General features: G+C 36.1%; 1 protein-coding gene across 2 annotated transcripts in view; it reads right to left on the reverse strand.

Moving 5' to 3' along the window:
• Nucleotides 1–23,258, reverse strand: part of CASC4 (cancer susceptibility candidate 4) — a 70,988-nt gene that overhangs the window by 29,012 nt on the left and 18,718 nt on the right. For both annotated transcript variants that reach the window (XM_012728773.1, XM_012728772.1), the window contains exons 2-4: nucleotides 13,143–13,197; nucleotides 9,617–9,719; nucleotides 2,841–2,931 (exon numbers count right to left, since the gene is read on the reverse strand). In XM_012728773.1, the coding sequence (XP_012584227.1) occupies nucleotides 2,841–2,931; nucleotides 9,617–9,719; nucleotides 13,143–13,197 (249 nt within the window). The remainder of the gene's footprint in view (nucleotides 1–2,840; nucleotides 2,932–9,616; nucleotides 9,720–13,142; nucleotides 13,198–23,258) is intronic.

Here is a 23,258-nt window from a genome sequence, read left to right on the forward strand (position 1 = left end):
GAACTCTCCTGCACTGCTGGTGGGAATGCAAACTAGTACAACCACTATGGAAACTGTTTGGAGGTTCCTCAAACTGCTAAACATGGAGCTTCCCTATGATCCAGGAATCCCACTCCTAGGTATCTACCCAAAAGACACAAAAACACTGATTGAAAAAGATCCTTGTACCCCCATGTTTATTGCTGCTTTATTTACAATTGGAAAAACATGGAAGCAGCCCAAATGCCCAAAAGTAGATGACTGGATTAGAAAGATGTGGTACATATATACAATGGAGTATTACTCAGCAACCAAAAAAGAGAAACGCATGTCTTTTGCAGCAACTTGGATGGAGCTGGAAAAGATCATGCTTAGTGAGATAAGCCAGAAAGAGAAAGAAAAATACCGGATGGTTTCACTCATAGCAGGAGTATAATGGACCAGGCGAGAAAATAACAAAAATAATGAACAACCATATACCAGAGACATTTTGTGGGGGTGGAGTGGGGAATGGGATCAAAAGGTGGGGGGGAAGGGAGAGAAATGCACGAGACTATGGTAGTGGCACAGGGGTGATTTGGTGATGGGAAACCCGCGGGGATTACAATTGAGATGGAAAAATGTGCAAAAGAAAAGCTGGCTTTGCCCTAAAAAAAAAAAAATCAACAGACTACTGTTCAAAAACAGTATTTCACTTAAAATAGTTAATGAAGCTGTGATCCCTCTTGTGCTTCTTGTACTATGCTAACAGCACCTTTGTGAGTGGACAATGTTATATATTTTTAATAAAATGACTTTCTACACCACATTGGTGATTTGCTAAGGGGCCCATCTAGTTGTTTTTAAATAAACTGAAATAATATATTTTTCTGAAATAATTTTAGATTTACAGAAAAGTAATTAACCTCATGCAGTTTCCCTCGTGTTAACAAATTACACATCATAGGGCATTTATAAGACCAACATTAGCCTATATTAACTAAACTCCAGGCTTTATTTAGATTTCACCAGTATTTCCATTAAGTTCTTTGTTCCAGGATCCAATTCAGCATACTATATAGCATTTAAGTCTCCTCTGGTCTGTATCATTTTTCTTCTTTTATAGCATAAAAGCAGTAAATAAATGAGTAAGGCTATGTTCTAATAAAATTAAATTTATAGACACTAAGATCTGAGTTTCTTACAATTTTCTCATATAAAATATTCTTCTGATTTTCACCACATTCAATTGTAATAGTGAGTCTTTACTTATACACAGTACAAAAATAGGCAGGAATTGGATTTAGTTTGCTGACTCCTTCTCCAGAGGAATTTCTAAGATAGGCATGTGCTCAGTTAAAAATGAAATCCTAGAATACAACTGAGGTTTCTTTCTTACAGCTAACACTAAGGTTTTTCTTCCTGTGAAAAAACAACTCAAATTTCACAGACCCAACGTATTTTAGAAATCTGAAGATTGTAGTCATATTTGTACACCAGTGCCACCTCAATAAAAATTAAATAACTGAAAAATATAGGAAGACAAACTTGTTTGGGTCACCCACTCCAAAAACAAAAGATATAGTAGTCAGAGGGTAAAAGGCTGGTATGTTACTCTATAAAGGAGTTCTGCAGTTCAATAAGCATTTCTGATATATGTAACATTTAGGGTAAGCTAATGGGGCAAGAAAAATGGAGAGGGTGATAATTAAAAATATAAATAATTCCCCCCTAAATAAATAAATAAATAAATCCTAGTATAGAAAGAAGAGTTGTCCACACTGAAAACTAAGTTATAAAGTCATTCTTTGAGACTATGTTGTTCTCCTTGGGAGAGAAGATAGAAAATTAATCCTATATTCATAAACCGGGCTTGTAAAAACACAATTGCAGCAGCAACCTCTCTTCCCACCACACCCTCGCTCCCTCTATGTTCCACTATATTCCTCTGTCTAACATCTAAATAATATTTCTGGCTGCCCTCAGTGCCTCTCCTCCGCTATGGTATCTCACCGAGGCCTTTCATGTCTTAGTTATCCATCCTCACATCTCTTTTCAAGGTAAACTGAAGCAAGGCAGTAGCTTTTCTACTTTGTAGATTCAAAAAATGAAATAGAAAAGAAATTTAATATCATGTTGTAAGGTAGTTAAATAGTTAAGAATGAAAATAAAGTATCCTTAACTTTTAGTTCTTCAGATGAAGAATTAAAGATCAAAGATCAAAATAATTTTTACTATTCAACTTATTTTTCCTCTAAATCACAATATTTTATACAAAACCATGCCTAAGCAGGTAAGACTACAAGGTATAAAAAAACTGAATCATGTGCTAATGACATTATATTCAGATAATTTCCTCCATTTCTACAAGGTATATACGTGTCAAGAGAAACTGGATAAACTACTAAAATTATTACTAAATAATATAAGTAGTAACCCTCCCCCCAAATATGAATAAGAAATAGCTATGAGCTGCTATCTCATTTCTGTGTTTTACAAAAGAAATTCAGAATAACAAATACTGATGACAGGAGGAAAGATTCTCAATTTTATCTATTTCTCAAAAGTATAAACTAGGAAGAAAGTGATTTTTTTTAGTAAAATGTTATCCCCTTTACAGTCTTAGAAATACATTAACAATTAAGTTATTTTTAAAAGTCAGATAAGAGATATTCAGCTCAAAAGTAACTTTAAGAATTGAGGTTATATTTTTGCAAAAGTCTGACTTTTCAGCTATAAAGTCACTGCAAGTAATTTTTAGAATTAAGCAGCCTACAATACTTAAAATACAATTGTAATGGCAATAAATACATATTTTAATATCTAAATTATAATATTCATAACAAGAATATATTTCAGTTGAAGTACTTTTTTAAATTTACCTTTTGCTCCTGCAAAAACTGGTCTGCTAACTTTTTAATATTTTCTTCATGTTGTGCTCTTAATTCCTTGATCTGCTGTCCACACTGAAAGCTAAATTATAAAGGCATCCTTTTAGACTGTTATACTTAAAGTCATCTAGAAACTGACATACATTTATAAAGGTAAAGCATTCTGTTAATAAAAGAGTGGGCAGGGAAGAATAAAGGGCAGACATACAAAAATGGATTGCAAAAATTCTTAAAGTATTTGAACCTTTAACAGAGGATAAAGATTGCTAGTAAGGTTAAATAAAAAAACAAATCAGAAGGATAAAAACAATTATTTTTCCATCATTTTTATAAACAGCATTTATAAAAAAAAGTTGTCAAAGTGAACATCAATCACAAAAGAGAAAAACTTTTAGGCAAAGAAAACTGCTAGAATCCAGCAAGATGGCAGCAGAAGGAAGACTTACCTTCTCCACAGAATCACAACTAAACTGCAGCAAAACAAAGTTAAAAGCCCCTGAAGGACAGAGATGACTACAACATACAAAAGGAGCCACTGATGGGGAGCAGGGGTAGGAAAACATTTTTTAATTTTTTAAAGAGAAGGTGTGTCACCTCCCTGGCCAGGCATTAAGCTCATGCTGTAGTGGCTGCAGAAAGCTTCATAGTGCTATGTTTTAACCCCTTGAACCAACAAGGAGGCACCAAAAACTTTTTTTAAAGATTTTTAAAGTTTATTTTTAATTTATGCATATAAGAGCTGCTGTGTAGGTCAGAGGTGCAGGAGGGTGGGGAGGGGAAGGTGAAAAGATTCATCAGAATACGCGGGCAGAACTGAAACACACTGCTGAGGGGAGCAGCAAGTAAGACAGGAGAAGTCTACTGCGCCATGTGGGTTTGCTCCCTGGCTGGGGATCAAACTCATGCTGCAGTTACTGCTGATAGCTTCATAGTACTGAGACTTAACACCTTGTGCCAACAGAGGCCCAGGAAAACCTTTAATTGAACTGTTTGTGGGGACATGAGGCAGTCAGTTCATAAGAGGAGGGAGTGGTTGTCATGCTGAGCCCTCATATAGTTATTGACTCAGGGGCACAGGCCCACATCAGGAACTTTGTTGTCCTGGCACTGCATTGGATAAGGGGGTACAGAGAGCTGGCATCCAGGACAGAGGATGCAGTCTGGAGAATTATAGGAACAGAGGTGTAGAGTATTAATATCTAGTTTGAATCTGAGATTCCCACTATAGAACAGATGGAGAGCCAACCAGCTGGACGAGCCAGGTCAGATCACCAGTGTTTCCTCATAAAAGAGGCTATTACTAACTGCCTGAAGCAGTGATATTGTAATCACCTGCCAACTGTTTCCTCTACTCCAGACAACTAAACAATTAGACTAGCCAGAATTTAAGCACCTGAATCTTAACAATAGAAGCAAGTATAGTAGGATAAGGCTCAGCACTGGAAAAGCAAACAGAACATAACCCAGCTTTGTCTCAACTGCAGTCCATGTCTAGTGCTATTCCTAGTGCTCAAGCATAGCCTAGAGGATGAAGTTGGTATAAAGCTATATGAAAATATTTAGGTTGAGGAGTTGGTCTAGATGAAGAGAAAACTGAAGTTCCTACCACACCACTCTGATACCCAGAGCACAGTAGGAAACCTGAATCCCTGGTAATCCCTGGAGATGACCCTTCATTGTCCTATTGTCTCGGGTCCTCCTACCTGTTACCCATTTCTGGTCACCTGAATAGATGCCAAAATGACAACCTGAATATTTATCCCTACTATAGACTATAAAAACTAAAAATGAAGAGACAGAAAAAGATATCACAAACTCTGGAGCAAAACACTCCAAGAGAAGTCTCAAACCATCAGAACTGCAGAATATGTCTGAAGAGGAATTCAAGATAATGCTGCTGCTGCTTCTTTTTTTTTAAAGGATTTATTTACTTATGCATACAGAACTGGAGTACAGGCTCCAGGTGTAGGAGCGGTGACAGGATTTACCAGAGGCAGAGTGGGAAGCAGAACAGACAGATCTAAGAAGTACACTGTTAAGGGGAGCAGCGGGTGAGTCAGGAGAGGCCATCCACGCCATGTGGGTCACCTTCCTGGCCGGGGATGGAACTCGCACTGAAGCAGCTGCCACAAGATTCATGGTGCTGGCTTTAAACCTGTTGTACCACCAGGAGGGCCCGGTAATGCTCCAAACAACACTTACTGAACTAAAAGTAAAAATGATGTAAAACAGGAAAAGAAAAAAGACCAAGAAAATATGAGACTGTTACTACTAGAATTAACGGACCTAAAAAAAATACTGTGACTGAGCCCTCCCTGCTGGCTTAACAGTTAAAGCGCAGCACTACAAAGTTATCTGCAGCCACTGCAGCACTAGTTCGATTCCCAGCCAGCTGGGGAGGTGACCCACATGGTGTGGATGACCTCTCCTGACTCACCCGCTGCTCCCCACAGCAGTGTATTTCAATCAGCCTGCCTGTTTGTTCCCCACTCTGTCTCTGATGAATACTCTCATGGCCCCCACACTTCTGGCCTGTACTCCAGTTCTTGTATGCATAAATAAATAGATCTTAAAAAAGAAAAAGCAAAATCTAAAAGAATTGATCAACAAGAAACCAGATATCAAAGAAGTACTAAAGGGGTCATTTTAACGGCAAGGGAACAATAAGCATAGAGCTAACAATCACCTAACTTATGTAATATTGAGGAGAAGAATAACAATGTGACCCATCAAAATGAACTTGAGGTCAAACTTTCCAAAACAGCTCACACAAATACTCATCATATAACGACCTCAGCAGCACCTTCAAACAAAATTCAATAGAATTAAATAAGATACTGGAAATGAATCCTAAGGAAAACATAAAAAAAGAAAAACCCAAAACCAAAGACAATGGACTAAATATCTAGATATAACAACTCAATAAAAAAAACACAAAGGAAAAAAATATTGACCATGATCTCAATGATAAAATTGTCTTCGGAGATTTGACCCCTATGGCAAGGAAATAAAAACAAAACAAACAAGTGGGATTATCTCAAGTGGAAAAGCTATAACAGAGCAAAAGAAAATGTAAGTAGATTAAAAAGACATCATACCGAATGGGAGAAAATATTTACACATTACATAATTGATGAGGAATAAGTACCCAAGATATATTAAAATCTAATAGAATTCAACAATAAAAAAAAATAAGCAGCCTAATTATTAAGTGGGCAGTAGATCTAAACATCATCAAAAAAGGATATCCAGAAGGCCAACAGATACATGGAAAATGTTTCTCATCACTCCCAGTAAGAGAGGTACAGGTTAAAATCACAATAAAATACCATCTCACACTCATGAGAATGGCACATATTAAAAAATACCCCTAACAAATGTTGACAAGAATGTAGAGAAAGAGGGATGCTATTTTACTGCTTGTGGGAATGTAAACTGATATAGCCATTATAGAAAGCAATCTGGATTTGCCTAAAAAAAAAAAAAAAACTGAAAATGAAAACAGCATTTGACCCAGCAATTGCACTCTTAGGCATCCATCTGAAGAATGAAACTATTAATCCAAAAACTATATGCTCAGGGCCCTCCCTGGTGGTGCAGTGGGTTAAAGCACAGCACTGAGAATCTAAAGCCACTTCAGCATGAGTTCAATTCCCCTGCCCCGGAGGTGACCACATGGTGTGGCAGACCTCTCCTGACCCGCCCGCTGCTCCCCTCAGCAGTGTACTTCATTGATCTGCCTGTTCTGTTCCCCACTCTGTCTCTGTTGAAGCCTCTCACCGCCCCTGAGCCTCTGGCCTGTACCCCAGTTCTGTATGCACAAATAAATAAATCTTTCAAAAAAAAAAAAAACAAACTATATGCTCAACAATGTTTCCTGATATACTATTTACAATAGCTAGGCTATGAAAACAACCTATATGCCCACTTTAGAGGACTGTCAAGAAGATGTGATAGAGATATGCAATGGGATACTATCCAGCCATAAGGAAAGATGAAATGATATTATTTACAATGAAATAGAAGAAATTCAAGAGAATTATATATAGTAAGGAAAGTCAGAATGACAAAAACAAATGCTGGACATTTAGAGTGAGAAATCTGACAAAACAAACTTTTTTTTTTTTTTTTTAGATTTATTTATTTGTACATACAGAACTGGGGTACAGGCCAGAGGTTCAGGGGCGGTGAAAGGCTTCACCAGAGATAGAGTGGGGTGCAGAACAGGCAGATTGACGAAGTACACTGCTGAGGGGAGCAGCGGGCGGGTCAGGAGAGGTCTGCCACGCCATGTGGTCACCTCCGGGGCAGGCGGGAATCGAACTCATGCGGAAGTGGCTTTAGTTTCTCAGTGCAGTGCTTTAACCCGCTGCGCCACCAGGGAGGGCCCAAAACAAACTTTTTATAAAACTAGCAAACACTCATAAATAAAATGAGGCTTCTAAGATTAACAAGGAGGGAAGAGGGCAAAGGGGCAAGAGTATATAAGTGAGTGTGGTAAGGGAAAAATGAAAAGAAAAAAGTCCTTTTTCTTATTTTCACAGATGTTTTGTGTACATGTAAAAAGACATTCTCTATGAATAGATTCTCAATTTCCCTTGCAATAGAGGGTAGTGATAGATCAGTATGCAGAAAACTATAAATTATCCAAAGTCCTTTGTTAACCTTAACCTAAAAAAAAAAAAAAGACTTCTTCCAAAACCTCACTACAAAAATAACAAAAGAAAACTATGAGAGCAATATACAGTAATAGATGGAAAAAAGCTACCAGTATGAGTTGATAAAAGGTAACAGCAAACATTTCATCCACTAGTACTTTAAAAATAATTATAAAAGCCTAAATCATGTAAAGAGCAGCAAAAGAAGAATAAAGAAGACAGAATGGAAGCATCAGGAGGAAGTGTAAAGGAACAAAACAGGTAAGGAACATGAATTTGCACTTGACAACTAGTCAAAAGATACAAATTCATGCAAGATGAAGCTATTAATGAAGAAATACACAGAAAATGTTACCTTTCATCATTAAAAGGAAAGCTAGGTTTCTTAGTCTTATACAAGGAACATTAAATTACAATTATAAAAAGTCAATGTTGGTGGGGCTATATAATATTACATATTATAAATTCATCATTCATTATTTCAGAAAACAATCTTTCATAGGTGTTTTGAGAGCAACAAAACTAATAAAATATTGTGTCTCAGGAATTCTTTATTTAACAATATAAATAGAGAGGTAAACTTCAGTGGTATTGCTACTAGGAAAGATTAAACAAGCTTTGTTACATTAATAAGATGGAATAATATATTACCTCTAAATTTGTTACATGTTTGATCCTATAGATATTTGGGAAAGCATTAAATATCTTAGGTTAAAATACAGTATTTTTAGTGATAGAAGCAAGCTAAATAGATACTTCTCAAAGGAAGACATATGGATAACCAACAAGTATATGAAAAAATGCTCATTATCACATATCATTAGGGAAATGCAATTCAAAAACACAATGAGATTATCTTACAACAATGAAGATGGTCTGTAACAGAAAAACCAGAAAATCAAGTGTTGGTGCAGATGTGGAGCCCTCAAACACTGCTGGTAGGTCCAGCTCCTATGGAAAACGGTATGAAGGTTTCTCAAAATATTAATTGTAGAACTACCATATGATCTAGTAATTCCATTCTTAAGTACCTACTAAAGAAAGCGAAAACACTAATTTGAAGGGAAATATGCACTCCTATATTCACTGCAGCACTCATTACAATGGCCAAGTTATGGAAACAATCTAACTGCATAAGGACAGAAGAGTAGATTAGAAAATGTGGTATTATACACAGTGGAATATTATTCAGCTATATAAAAAAAGATATACTCTTGCTACTTGTGACAACATGAATGGAACTGGACAAAGAAAATAGCAGGTGGTTTCACTTAAATGAAAAATAAAATACCAGGTGGTTTCACTTACATGAAAAATAAACAAAACAAAGGGTCAGACAAAATCAAACCAACAATCCCTAGTAATCTGACTGGAATTGAGGTTACCAGATGGAGTGAGGGTAAAACAGAAGAGAGGGAGTACAATGAGCTCATGTAGGATCCTGAGGAGGCCTTGGTGATGGGTGTGGTGCAGTGAGGCATCTAAGATGTATTCCTATGCCTCTGAATCACAAACAGTGTTGTAACCAATGTTACCTCAAGAAAAAAAAAATTAAAAAATTAAAAACAATAGTGCTTTAAAATGTGGAAAATACTTAAAATTTTTGGTACATGGAGCTAAAATATACCTTTTACAAAAAATTACAGATAGAGATATGATAAAAAATTTTAAAAGAATGATTAATAGACAGGTCCCTAAGAGATACCCTGACCTCATCACTAACTAAATTATGAAAGAGTAAACAAGGGAACTAAAATGTGCAGGACAAACAGCTAGCATTTAATCCTTCTCTTCTGGGACATATCCTACAGCCAGTTATCTTCTGGATGCTCTTTAAAAAGAACCACAGAATCTCTTCTCATTTTTGCCACATCTAACTTGATAAAGCTCAGTTCTTGTAAGATTTTCTGTCTCATACTAAACTCTAATAGAAGGGTAGATTGAATGTGTTGTATTAAATATTTCCATGGTGTTTGAGATTAAAAAGAAATAGCGTATGAATCTCAAAAAGGTGTAGAAAGACAATAAAGAAGGAATTAAGCCAGAAAGGAAGAAGTGAATTTTCCAAGTTCCAGAGTCATAAATATTTGTTGCCATGTATCATCTTACCTCTCATATTCTAACCTCTTCACAAGGTAAGTATTGTTTTTCCTATAGTCCTGAAGCTGATCTTCTTGTCGAAGAAACTCCTGACGAAGCTCAGCAAGTTGCTCTATTCAACAAGAACCAAAGGAATAAAGTTTACTCTAATGCTTCCTATCTGGAATTTATGAAATTTTTAAAAATCATATTTATTTTCAAATTATTTACTCATACTGTTAATTAGTTAATTCTATAATACCACATTTGATTGTTTTTTATAACACATTCATGGGCAATAAAATTTAATTTGAAAACTACATAGTGATATTAACCAGAAATATAGAAAATTACACATCTTTTCACATTATGTAAAAATATATAATGGAGACAGTACAAAAAACTATCTCTTTAAACCTATCTACTTTATGTAAACACGGGGAAAATCATACTTTTTAGATATGCTGGCTGTGGACACAGAATTCAAGGTTTTCTCTTCATTTTAAATGTTTGACTCTCAATTTAGGTGTCAATCACTTTAAATATCATTTGTACTACTTCTACTGATGCTAGGCCTACTTATACTAAAATTCAATTTTCAAAGTCATAACTTCTTGACTAGGGATAACAATTGTATTAGTTGGAATGAAAAGCATGAATGTCCAAGCTGGACAGTAAATTGAAAGCTGGACCAGCTGCTCTTTTGTGATTTTTTATTCATGATCATTGGCCCACATTTTCTAAGATGCTCCCTCAGTATCTGACTCTACAAATAAAAGAAATGCCCAGAAGAGTAAATGTCATTTTTTTGGATAGATGATTAAAAAATTAGCTAACAGCATTAGCAGTTAAATAAAAGTACAGCTAAGAAATTCCTAGTTTTTACAAATGGAAGCAGAAGTTTATACTATATAAGCAGCATCTATTAAAATTAAAACATACCTAACCATAATGTACCAATATTATAACTATACATAATATCTACTTTCATGAAAAAATTATAGAATTAGTCATATTACTTTAAAAGCATCCAAAACTTTTTGGAATAAATGTTTTAAAAATATATGTATCCATATATTTATAATATAATAGTATCCAGTAAAATTGCTATTAGTAATTATGTTTAGTGATAGGATTCTGAGCACATTCTTTTTTTCTGTACTTCATATAAATTTTATTGTGGAATCATAACTAACAATGACAATAAATAAAAAAAATTAAATCACATGAACATTTGTATCATATCTGGCTATTGTATAATAGCCAGATATGAAAAGCATTAAATGTGAATAGTTAAAAAATCACCATCATATATTCAAGCCACATATCATACTATATAAGGTTAATGTGTACAAGTTGGTTATATAATACACACATACATTAAATGATCGACAGTGTAGCATTCATCATCATCTCACATAACTAGCATTTCTTTTTTTTTTTTGGTAAGAAAATTACCATAATGAGCAGTAATTTGTTTTTGAGGAACATTTTTTGTTCTTTTATTTTTTTCAAATTAAGGGTATTAGGGCCCTCCTTGGTGGCGCAACAGGTTAAAGCGCAGCACTGTGAAGCTAGCTGTAGCCATTGCAGCATGAGTTCGATCCTTGCCCATGGAGGTGACCCACATGGCCAGCGGACTTCTCCTGACTCACCCATTGCTCTTCATCAATACGCCTGTTTTGTTTCCTACTATGTCTCTGATGAATTCTCTCATTGGCCCTGTAGCTCTGGCTTATACCCCAGTTCGTTATGCACAAATAAATTCTCTCATTGGCCTTGTAGCTCTGGTTTATACCCCAGTTCATTATGCACAAATAAATAAATCTTAAAAAAAATAAAATAAATTAAGGATATTGTAAAAGTCAACACAGAGCACAGCAAAATGTTCTAGTGAAATACAGTCTCTAATATTTTAATAGATTTCACAAAGGATGCAGAAAAAAATTTTGCTATCCTTTAATAAGAGTTCTAAGACTATCATTTTAACAAAAGGAAAGAATTTATAGTTCTTTTTAAATGTTATATTTGAGGTGATATTTTATACTACAGTTTGTGCCTTAGGGTACCAGGTTTATACCTCTACAATAGTATGTTATTTCACCAAAGAATATTTAATACCTACAACTTTCAAGTATAATACAGGGTTGGTAATTATAATCACCACACTGTTTATTAAATCCCCAAAATATATTCATTTAACATTCCCTTACCCCACACTGCCCCATACTACCTTTCTATGAGTTCAAGACACATTTTAAATTTCTCTTTGTACTCTATTAATACTCCAATATGTAAACATGGTTGATCTTCATAGTTTTTCACCTATCACCTCACCTTAGATAAAAGTAACAAATCTGAAGGCAGGAAACCCTGAATAACACATTCAGCTTGCACCTGACCCCCCATCTCCTAAAATTCACAGAACTAGAGGTAACAGAAGTTCTAGTCCATGCTATGGGTGGTGATTTTATAAGCAACGGGCATTAATTTTACTTGTAGCTAAAGGATGGAATTAGCAGTTAATCTGTGCTCAGGCAGGAAAGGTTCTAGAATTGAAAGTTACTGTAAATAAAAATAAACAAATATAAGAAAACCAAAAACCAGGACCACCTAGCACAGCAGCTACTAGGGAAAGGACCTTAATTAGTGATCTTTAGAACTCTGTTAGGTTTCTTTTCCCTACACAATAAAATAACCTAAGTAAAAAAGTCTTAAATTTTCCTTCAAAGTGAACCTGAGATTTAGTATGGTTTCAACATTTGGGATGGCTTCCCTGCCTCCCAACAAAACTTTTCACTAGCAACATTTTAAGTTCCTTTTTCAGGAAATTAAGTTTTAATTTCTTATGTGGAGCTAAAAGGCTTAAAATACTATTGATAAAGGTATACAAAACATCAGTGTGGGTGAGTTTCACTCTCAGTAAAATATCTGATTCTTTTATCTTTTAGTACAGGGAAAGGATTTTAAAGTAGAGAATCAATTAGTACTGTAAGTGGTCAAAGACTTGAAAGGGGGGTTAAAAACAAGAGCAGAAAACAAAAGGAAAAACAAAATTTCCTATATTGCAATTTACTTTCCACTGAACACAAAGATATCCTGTATCTAGAGTGGCTGCTCCAGGCCACCACAGCAGAGTTCTGAAAGTAACTGAATTTTACATCAGCTTCATGGTTGATTATGCAGGATGGTCTATCTCCAACAGTACAGAGGGGAATGTATAGTACTCTCTCTCATTTTAATGTCAAATGAATTTAAGTGTTTACTTCTAGAAAAGTTTGATTTCAAATTTTCTTGCAGTAATATGAGTAAGAATAAAGGAAGCTATTCAAAATAAATCAATGTATGCTAGAATCTTAATCTATTAACTCTGGGGACTAAAAACCAACTCTTAATCATTATATAGCCAAGAAAATATTAACTACCACAAGGAAATTAAGGATAAATGTTTTGCAGAGAAGTTTTACTGAGAAAATTTTATTTGGCTCTATTTCTTAATTCCTGAGGATTTTGACATTAATGACCTTTATATTTAAGGTGTAATTAAGTTTCTTACCCTTTAAATGATGTATATCTGCCATCTGATATGATATGTTGTTCTGTAGTTTAACCTGAAAAAAATTAAGTTTTCATTTTACTAAATATGTAGTTTTGTTCACATTTACTCTTTTACTTATAATCACTTTTAACTTGATTGTAAATACAAAAGAAAAAACTTTACTTATGTATACCCCACCTCTTTTCAAAAGGAATTAGAGAAATTCTGGGCTTACAACCCTCACTTTAAACTTGCACAAAAATAATGACAACCTATAAAAGTCTTAGGAGTTTCAATTGAATATTGATCAGTGCTTTCTTAAAACCTTACAAGCAGCAATCTCATGTCATATTTAAAAAGGACTATTTGAATCAATTAATGTCAAATAAAAAAATCAATGCTTATCAGGGGACCATAGCATGACAGGTATTACACAGGACTCACGGCTATCACTCACAATCCCCCATGAGCTAACATAACACAAACTCTAAGAACTGAAAAGTGTACCAAAATATGATTCAAATTAAGGCTTGCCACTTAATTTTAACTGAAAACAAAGTTTTAGATGAACTGGCTCATACACAATGAAACACTGTGACTCAGTTCTTGCTTAAAAAGGTTTTATCTAATTGTAAAAGCAAGTAAAATATCACTATAAATGAGTTCTCTTGTCAATTTCAAGAGTAACTTTACTTTGAAAGGCCTAGTCATATTCATTCTGCTCAGAAACAGCACCGTGAATGGCAAAAAAAATATATTAAACACCACCTCAATCTCTAAAGAGCAGTTTAAAATTTTTATATTGAATTGGATTCACAGGAAATTATAATGATAGCACTGAGAAATTCTCTTGGACATTTCACTCAATTTCTCCCAGTTGGTACATCTTAAATAACGATAGTACAACATCAAAACTAGGAAGCCAACATTGCTACAATGTGAGTGTATAATTCTAAGTCATTTTGTCATATCTATAAATTGATGTAAATACCATCAAAATCAAGATACAGAACTATTCCATTCTTAGAAAGATCTCACTTTACCCCATTGCTTCTAAACCCTGGCAATCATTAATTTGTTCTCCATCTCTAAAATTTTGCCATTCCAAGAATACTATATAAAATGAGTCATATAGTATATGACCTTTTGAGATTTCTTTCACTAAGCATAATGCATAATTGTTCAGTTTATCAACAGTATATCCCTTTTTTGCTGATATCCATGATACGAATGTATTCAATTTGTCTGAATATTCAACTACTGTAAAACATTCTGGTAGTTTCTAGTTTTGGTCTATTTACAGTAAAGCTGCTATGAAAAACTGTGTACAGTTTTAGCTGTGAACATTAGTTTTTATTCCTTTGGGATAAATGTCCAGAAGTAAAATTGCTGGCTTCTATGGTAAGTGATTAGCTTTTAAAGAAATGTTCACACTATTTTCCAGAATGGCCATGTCATTTTCAGTTAAGATTTTTAAGAACTTGCTCTGTCAAGTAAGTTCTTGATGGGAGAATATAAAACAATTAGAAAAGATGACAGCAGTCTGAAGAACTTAGTAGGTAATGTAGCTCTAAAGTAGCATAATTACTGCAGAAATTCAGTACCAGATAGGATCATCAAACTAGGCATTGCAGGCTAGGCAAACTTTAAATAGGCAGCAAAAACATTTCAGATAGAGAGAATGGGGCAAAAAAGGCACAGAAGCAAGAAAGCATGAGACATATATAAGGACCCCAGAAAAGTAACAGCACATGATATCAAAGAAAAAATAATGGGATAGGGAAAGACCATAGTAAGCTCACCATCCCAGGTGTATTCTATTTTTCAAAATAAGAGCCAGTAACTTTCAAATTCAAATCAAATTTATCTATAAACAAGTAACAAATAAAATTAGAACTGTGCTAGTTGAAGCAGGCATGGGAGCCTAGGTCCCTCTCTCTTTTTTTCCCTAGAGTCCTGGAAGCTTTGAAGAATAACAACTGAAATAAATTCAGCAGGAAGAGTAGTGTTTAGCCTCATGGCAGTAGGGAAAGGGTAAGGAGACATTCAAAGCATGTATCAAAACTTAGAAGTAAAAATCACTGCATATATGGAAACCATAAGTAGTTCCAAGCAGCTAAAAAGGAGAGGGGGAAGTGGTAAGAAAAATATAGATGGCTAGAAAAAATAAGCACAATTCATATTATAAAAAGCCTTGCAGAGAGTGTAATACATTCCATAGACTACTGTTAACCTTAAAAGGAATTTAAACAAGGTAAGGAAAAGTCAGTCTGGCTTCAGTGTGATGAGTAGAATGGAGACAAGACTAAAGAAAGGGAGAGCAGGTAGGAGACTAGATGACTACTATGGCATTTCAGGTGAGAGAAAATGTTGGTCTAAGAAATGGGTAGGCAAACCGGTCTGTAAGCCAAATCTGGTCTGCTGCCTGTTTTAACAGGAATGGCAAAATAAGGGTGGTTTTATATTTTTTAATGGCTGTGGGAAAAAAAGGGAAAATCAAAAGAATGTTTTCTCGAATTATGTGAAATTCAAATTTCAGTGCCTATAAATAAAGTTTTATGGAAAAACAGTCATACCCATTCCATTATATACTGTCTATAAAAGTTTTGGAGCTACAAGAATTGTGAGTAGCAAAGACAATATGGCCTGCAAAAAGTCCACTGTACTTACTATATGGTCCTTTACAGAAAAATTGGCCAACCACTGGACTAAACTGGGAAGAATAAGAACAGAGAGATAAGTATATGTGAGAAAGATCATAAGTAGTCATGCTGATTGATTAATAAGAGTAAAGAAGAAACATCTAGAGGGCCCTCCCTAGTGGCGCAATATGTTAAAGTGCAGGCTGTGGGAGCTAGCCCTGGCTGCTTCAACGTGAGTTCAATCCCTGGCCAGGGAGGTGACCCACATGGTGCAGCAGACCTCTATCTTGCCTGCTGCTCCCCTCAGCAGTACTTCGTCAATCTGCCTGTTTTGCTCCCCACTCTGCCTTTGGTGAAGCCTCTCACTGCCCCTGCACCTCTGGTCTGTACCCCAGTTCTGTGTACATAAATAAATAAATCTTAAAAGAAAGAAAGAAACATAAAGAATGATGTTTAGATTTCTGAAGTAGGAGGACTGGATAAGTAAGATTGCAAAAACACTCCATAATCGGAAACACAGGAGAAACAGATTTGACGTAGGATAAAGAGCCAGGGAAATTATTTTTCAAAATGGACCTGTAGAATTTAAGGTTATTTTCCTCAAGAGATCTTTAGTAGGCAGTGGCTATAGTTTGGACCATTAGAATACAAATGGTAATTTAACTTCCAGGAAGATCACTGATGTAAAACTGCAGAAGCAGCAGAAATAACTGACACCAAGAACTTATGTGAGCAATTGACCACTAAGAATTTATCTCTAATAACTTTCCCTTCATATCAGAAAGGTAATGTGTGGGTGTTGTAACAAAGTTAATGTGTGGGTGTTGTAACAAAGTTAAGGAAGACACATCTCACACAATGGTGTGAAGAACATCCAGTCATCATGCTTAGGAAATGGAAAAGGATCTCTAATAACTTCTAATTAGCCTATGTTTATTTTCTTTTCCACCTCCTTTGTTTCCCTGACCCAATTATTTTTGCATTCTTTTTACCTCTCAAAAGAACATAACCATCCTTTATTCTTGTTTTCAAATTTACATTACCTTGCTTTTTAAAAACCCATTCTCATGACAGTATTCCAGCTTTTCTGTATTCTTCATTTTAAACTTAAGAAATTGCTATTCTTAGGCCTTCCTGGTGGTACAGTGGTTAAAATCTCAGCACTATCAACCTCAGCCCCAGCCACTGAGGCCAGAATTAGATCCCTGGCCAGGGAGCGCAACAGATACTCTTCTGTCTGGCCCACTGCTCCCTTCAGCAGTGTATTTCAATAATCCCGCCTGTTCTGTCTCTGGTATATCCTCTCATGAACTGCCCCAGCCCTCCCCCTCCACCACCCCTGGTACCTGTGCACCCCAGTTCTTCTATGCATAAATAAATAAACAAAACTTTTAAAAAAATAAGAATAGCATGATTTTTTTGAGGTTTTATTTATTTATGCATAGAAGAAATGGTCAGAGGTGCTGGGGTTGGGAGGAGGGTAGAGGAAAGGGTGTTTGTGTGTTAAAGCATTCACCAGAGACAGAGTGAGAAGCAGAACAGGCAGATCTACTGAAATACACAGCTGAGAGGATCAGTGGGCAAGACAGGAGAATGTGCTGTGCCTTGTTATTTAGCTTTCTGGCTAGGATCAAACATAGGCTGAAGTGGTGATAAGGTGGTAGTGCTGAGACTGAACCCCTAAGCCATCAGGGAGGCCCAGAAATTGCTATTCTTGAATGCTAGGCCTAGACTAACTCTTTTATATCTTTTTATACTTAAAAAATTAGTAGCAGAGAAGAAATTTAACCTACAGACTACAAAAAACAATAAAGGATCATATGAACTGAGCAGCTTTATTCTTACCACTTTAATTTTCTATTCAATCTTTTTTTTTTTTTAAAGATTCATCTATTTGTGTATACAGAACTGGGGTACAGGCCAGAGGCTCAGGGGCAGTGAGAGGCTTCACCAGAGACAGAGCGGGGAGCAGAACAGGCAGATCGATGAAGCACACTGCTGAGAGGAGCAGCGGGCGGGTCAGGAGAAGTCTGCCACGCCATGTGGTCACCTCCTGGGCAGGCGGGAATCGAACTCATGCGGAAGCGGCCCTAGCTTTTCAGTGCTGTGCTTTAACCCACTGCGCCACCAGGGAGGGCCTCTATTCAATCTTTTTTATTGAGAATTGGAGACGTTGATCCCAATGGCTTATATATACAAAGACTTTATATTTCAGTAACTGCTCTGGAACTATATATTTCACATGATATTAAAGAGAAAATCATAGCTTGTCTAAATAAAAATATTTTCTTAATCCAAGTATAATGAATTTATTTCTGACTCCATTCCTTTGCCATGTAAGGATTTTTTTTAAAAAAAGATTTATTTATTTATGTTTACAGAACTGGGGTACAGGCCAGAGGTGTGGTGGGTGAAGGATTCACCAGGGATAGAGTGTGGAGCAGAACAGGCAGATCTACTGAAATACACTGCTCAGGGGAGCACCAGGTGGATCAGGAGAGGTCTGCCACGCCATGTGGGTCAGCTCCCTGGCCGGGAATCAAACTCCCGCTGCAGTGGCTTTGGAGGGCTTCACAATGTGGTGCTTTAACCTGTTGCACCACCAGGGAGAACTCCATATAAGGATTTTTCAGTTAAATTTTCAGACCTTTTGTACAAAATATTGTTCCTTTGGCATTCATGTTCTCTGTTAATCCTGTCAGTCTCTCCAGCAGGTTTCTCACAAAAATCTTACATATAGTGTTTGATACTATCAACAAGAACCAGTTTCCAATTTTTCTTACTTCCTATTAACATTATTTTAATGTTAATGCTAGTTATGTCACTTTCCATGGGCCTTTGAACATAGGTACCAAGGATTTGCTCAAAGATCTCAGAGTCCAACTGGCCAATCATTAAATCCAGAGGTTATCTTTTCTCTGCAGTAATTTTATTTTATTATGTTGCTCACTTTTAAAATCTATATGCCTGCCTCTAAATTAGCTACTCATTTTTTTTGACACTACAATATTGCAGGCATATGATCCCTCTTCTCTCCATATTATACATCCCATTCCCAAAACTCTTATCTAGCTTCTAAAACAGCTTGATAAAGAATTTTTTTAGCATTCAATATTGTCCTTTTAAAGAAATTTGATTGTATTTTTATCTACCATGACAATCCCTTGTGTTCTTGTACAATCTAAGAATGTAAAGCAATGACTTAATTTTGGCTTTAATTTTATGTTTTCCACCATCTTGAGTATATTTATGATTTCTCCCATTTGGTTTCTGACTTTTAATATTTGCCTCCAATTTCTTCATCTTTGTATTTCTTTCATTAATCATTTGTGCACATATATGACTCTTTAAATCTTTAACCCCTCTAGCTTTATCTCTTGCTCTAAGCAGCCTTACTTCTAATACTTCCATCATCTCGTCACCTTTAAGAGGATGCTGGACTACTGGTCTGATTATTCCTCCTCAGTATTAACCTGTATTCCAACAAGAATCTATCTTCCAAATGACTCTGCCACAACTCCCCAGGTTTTGAGAAATTAGAGTCTTACTACTGCAAGATTGGGGGGGGGAAGATTTCGTTTTAATACATGTGCTCTCTGGGAATTGGCAATATTAGAATACTTTCCTTTTCTTCCACAGGTAACATAAACTCTAAAAAGCATTAAATCCTTATTTTATAAAAAAGATTCTTGGGCCTCTCTGGAGGCTCAAGGGGTTGTCTCAGCAACTATCAAGCTATCAGCAGCCACTACATCATAAGTCCCTGGCTTGGGAGCTGATCCACATGGCGCACCAGACCTCTCATCTTGCCTGCTGCTCTCCTAAGCAGTATATTTCAGTCAGTCTTCCTGTTCTGCTCCCCATTCTGTTTCAGGTGAAGCCTCTCACCACCTACCCCTTCCCCCTCCCCACACGTCTGGTCTACATGCTGGCTCTTGTATGCATAAATAAACAAAATGAATCTTTAAAAAATTCTCATTGGGGCCAACCCTGGTGGCACAGTGGGTTAAAAGCACAGCACTGAGAAGCTAAAGCCACTTGAGCATGAGTTTGATCTGCGCCCCTGAGGTGGCCCACCTGGCTCCGCAGACATCTTCTGACCCTCACGCTGCTGCCCTCAGCATTCCCCCAAATAACATATGCTTTGGAGAGAGTAAATAAAGAGGCATATGTTATTTGGGGGAAGTCTAAAATTAACCAAAAAGGGCCTATGAAGACAGACAATGAGAATTTTCCTTATTTACAATAAGCAAAAAAAAAAATAATAATAATTATTTTCTTTCTAAATTTCTTTAGGGATGTGTGTAAATACACAAACAGTCACACAAATACAACTTCATCCCTTTGTCTAATTTACATCTATAGTCAGCTAAACCCCAACAGAAATTCCAACATGTCCTTCAAAACCCACAATCTTCAAATGCCTTGCCTGGCTCCAGAGTCCTTTCAAAAACAAAACATTGCCCTAAAACAGATGATTGGATCAAGAAGAAGTGGTGTATATACAGAATGGATACTATTCCGCTGTCAAAAAAGATAAACTCATGCCATTTGCAGCAACATGGATGGAGCTGGAAGGGCTTATGCTCAGTGAAATAAGTCTGAAGAAAAAGAAAAATATTGGATGGTTTTACATATAGGAGGAATAGCAGGGAATCAAATAAGGGATCAGGAAAAAACAAAACTAACATAAAAGATAAATCAGGGACTTTCAGCAGGGAAGGGGGAGAGAAGATGGATCAGAACAGGGGAGGAAAGAGCACAAAGATTAGGGTGATGATTCATGGATGACTTGGTGATGGAAATTCTATGGGGATTATACCTAAGAGGAATAACGATGTAAAAAATACATATATAAAATTAAAAAAAGAACTACATTATTTTATCACATAAGGTTCTAGTCTCAGTAAGAATATCATCCTGTTTCCTTTCTACCCTCTAATTTTGTCAGAAATGAAAATCCCATGAGAACAGGAACTGCTTCTTATTTGTTCCTGTATGTCCATTATCTGACATACTGCCTGAAACAGATAAATACCCAACAAATGTTTCATGAATAAATTCCTGGGCTTTTATGTTCCCTACTTAAAAAATTTTTTTTAATTTATGCATATAAGAACTGGGGTGCAGGTCAGAGGTGCAGGGGGTTAGAAGATTCACTGGAGACAGAGTGGGGAGCAGAACAGGTTGACTGACTGAAATACAATGCTGAGGGGAGCAGTGGGTGGGTCATGAGAGGTCTGCTGCACTGTATATGGATCAGCTCCCTGACCAGGGATCGAACTCAAGCTGCAGTGTCTGCGGATAGCTTCATAGTACTGTGCTTTAACCTACTGCATCCCCAGGGAGGGGCCTATGTTCCCTACTTCTTGAATTACATGCTCTCTTATCCTAATTATACTTTATCCATTTTTATATATAATTCTAATTATCCTTTAAGACTTCTAAAATCCCTTATTTATTTCCCCTTGTTATCTACTTCTAAGAATTAGGCTTTACTTTACCTCTCCCCTTTTGTAATACTCTGGGATTTGGAGTCCTATAATAAATCTGTCCTTAAGCACTCTTTGGCCTCTTTCATGTTAGCCTCTTACAATGTGTTTACTATGTGTTTACTATCCTTCCAGAGACTCTTAATTTACTCTCTCCAAGGCATATGTTCTCTTTTTTTTTTTTTTCAGTAAAGTGTTATCTTCTCCTGATAATTGCTTTATAGCTTCTTGCTAATACTCAGTTACTGCATCTATTTTTCTCTAATCTTTCTCCCAATACTTCAAATTTAATCTTTGTTTTTTTTACCACTTCTTTTAATGCTTTTCCCATACCACATTGCTACTCTGAATGAATTCTGGTAGCTGTTACCAGCTCAGTTATTCTGCTTCTTTTTTCATTCTGGGGCCTTGAAAATGGCTCAGCTGTTCATGCTTCACTTTCATTATGACCTGTTCTTAGGCAATCAGCACAACCATGACCACTGATCCCGAAGGTTACATACAATTCACTTTTTACAGATGTCATTTCTGGCTCCTTTTCCCTCCACATCAGAAACTTTTTTCTGTTTACATCTCATTCTCAGCTGATTTCTAGACAATTCTGGCTCCTATAACCTGTCAAAACCAGCTGATACTCAGAATCACCTGGGAGCTTTGCCTCACTCACCTCATTTCAGTATGATATAGTAGTCTAAAAATGGGTTCAGGAATTTTTTTTTTAAGATTTATTTATTTATGCTTACCGAACTGGGGTACAGGCCAGAGGTGTGGTGTGTGGTGGGTGAGAGGATTCACCAGACACAGTGGAGAGCAGAACAGACAGAGTGACAAAGTACAATGCTGAGGGGAGCAGTGGGTGGGCCAGGAGAGGTCTGCTGCACCATGTAGGTCAGCTCCCTGGCTGGGGATTGAACTTGAGTTGCAGTTGTTGCCAAGAGCTTCATAATGCTGCATCTTAACCCTTGCATCACCAGGGAGGCCCCCATCCATCCATTTTTATTTAATTAGTCATTTAGAAAGGATTTACTAAGTACTACATGCTCGGCATGGGGATACAAAGTATTTGGCTTTGATTTGTTAAAAAGAATCACAAAAAATAACTATATAGAGTTTTTTTTCATTCATTCTGTCAGCCAGCTCACAAAGGAAACATTTATTAAGTATCTATTAAGTGAAAGCTATTGTTGATGGCTAAAAAATACACAATATACAATAAACAAGAGGGAGACCTAGGTAAAGGGTACACATTTTGGAGTTATCAGGATAACTGAAGTTTTCTGCATGAATATATTACTTAGAAGAGATAGATTAAGAAGAGGATCTCAAACAGAAAACTATGAGGAATATTAAATACTTAAAATCAGAACAAAAATTTAAATTGCCTCTATAGTAGCACAATGTTAACTTTTATAGATAAAAATTTCATTACACTCACTATCCCCCATCTTTCCAACATGTCTATGCATCCCATTTGAAAGAATCAGAAAAAAATAATATGAAGGAAGGGCTAATGAGGCAGAAGGAAATATAGACTTTCTGAAAGCCAAGATGAAAAAAGTATTACAAGGAGAAGGGAGTAATCAACTATATCAAATGCAGCTCATACCTGGAGAAAGATGATGACTGAGAATTAACCACTGGATTTAGCATCACTGAAATCACTGGTACCTTATAAAAGGCACTGGGTGGTATGAGAAGGGCTTGCTGAAATAAGTCACATGGAGAAAGACAAACAGCATATAATTTCACACATATGTCGTATATAGGGAAAACAAAGGAAAGGATCTAATAAACAAAAACAAGCTGTTAAACTGTAAGATCAGTTAGTGGTTATCAGAAGAGAAGGGAGAGGAGTGACAAGCAAATTGGAACAAAGAGGACAAGTATATGGTGAAGGATAAAACTGAACTTACAGTGAGAAGGGAACCTAATGTAAATGTACGCATATGTTGATTTTATGACACACACCTGAAACTTAGGTTATAAATGCAATGTGACTT

The sequence above is a fragment of the Condylura cristata genome, unplaced genomic scaffold (assembly GCF_000260355.1).
Source record: "Condylura cristata isolate star-nosed mole 26May11 unplaced genomic scaffold, ConCri1.0 scaffold00023, whole genome shotgun sequence".
In the NCBI taxonomy this organism is placed as follows: Eukaryota; Metazoa; Chordata; class Mammalia; order Eulipotyphla; family Talpidae; genus Condylura; species Condylura cristata.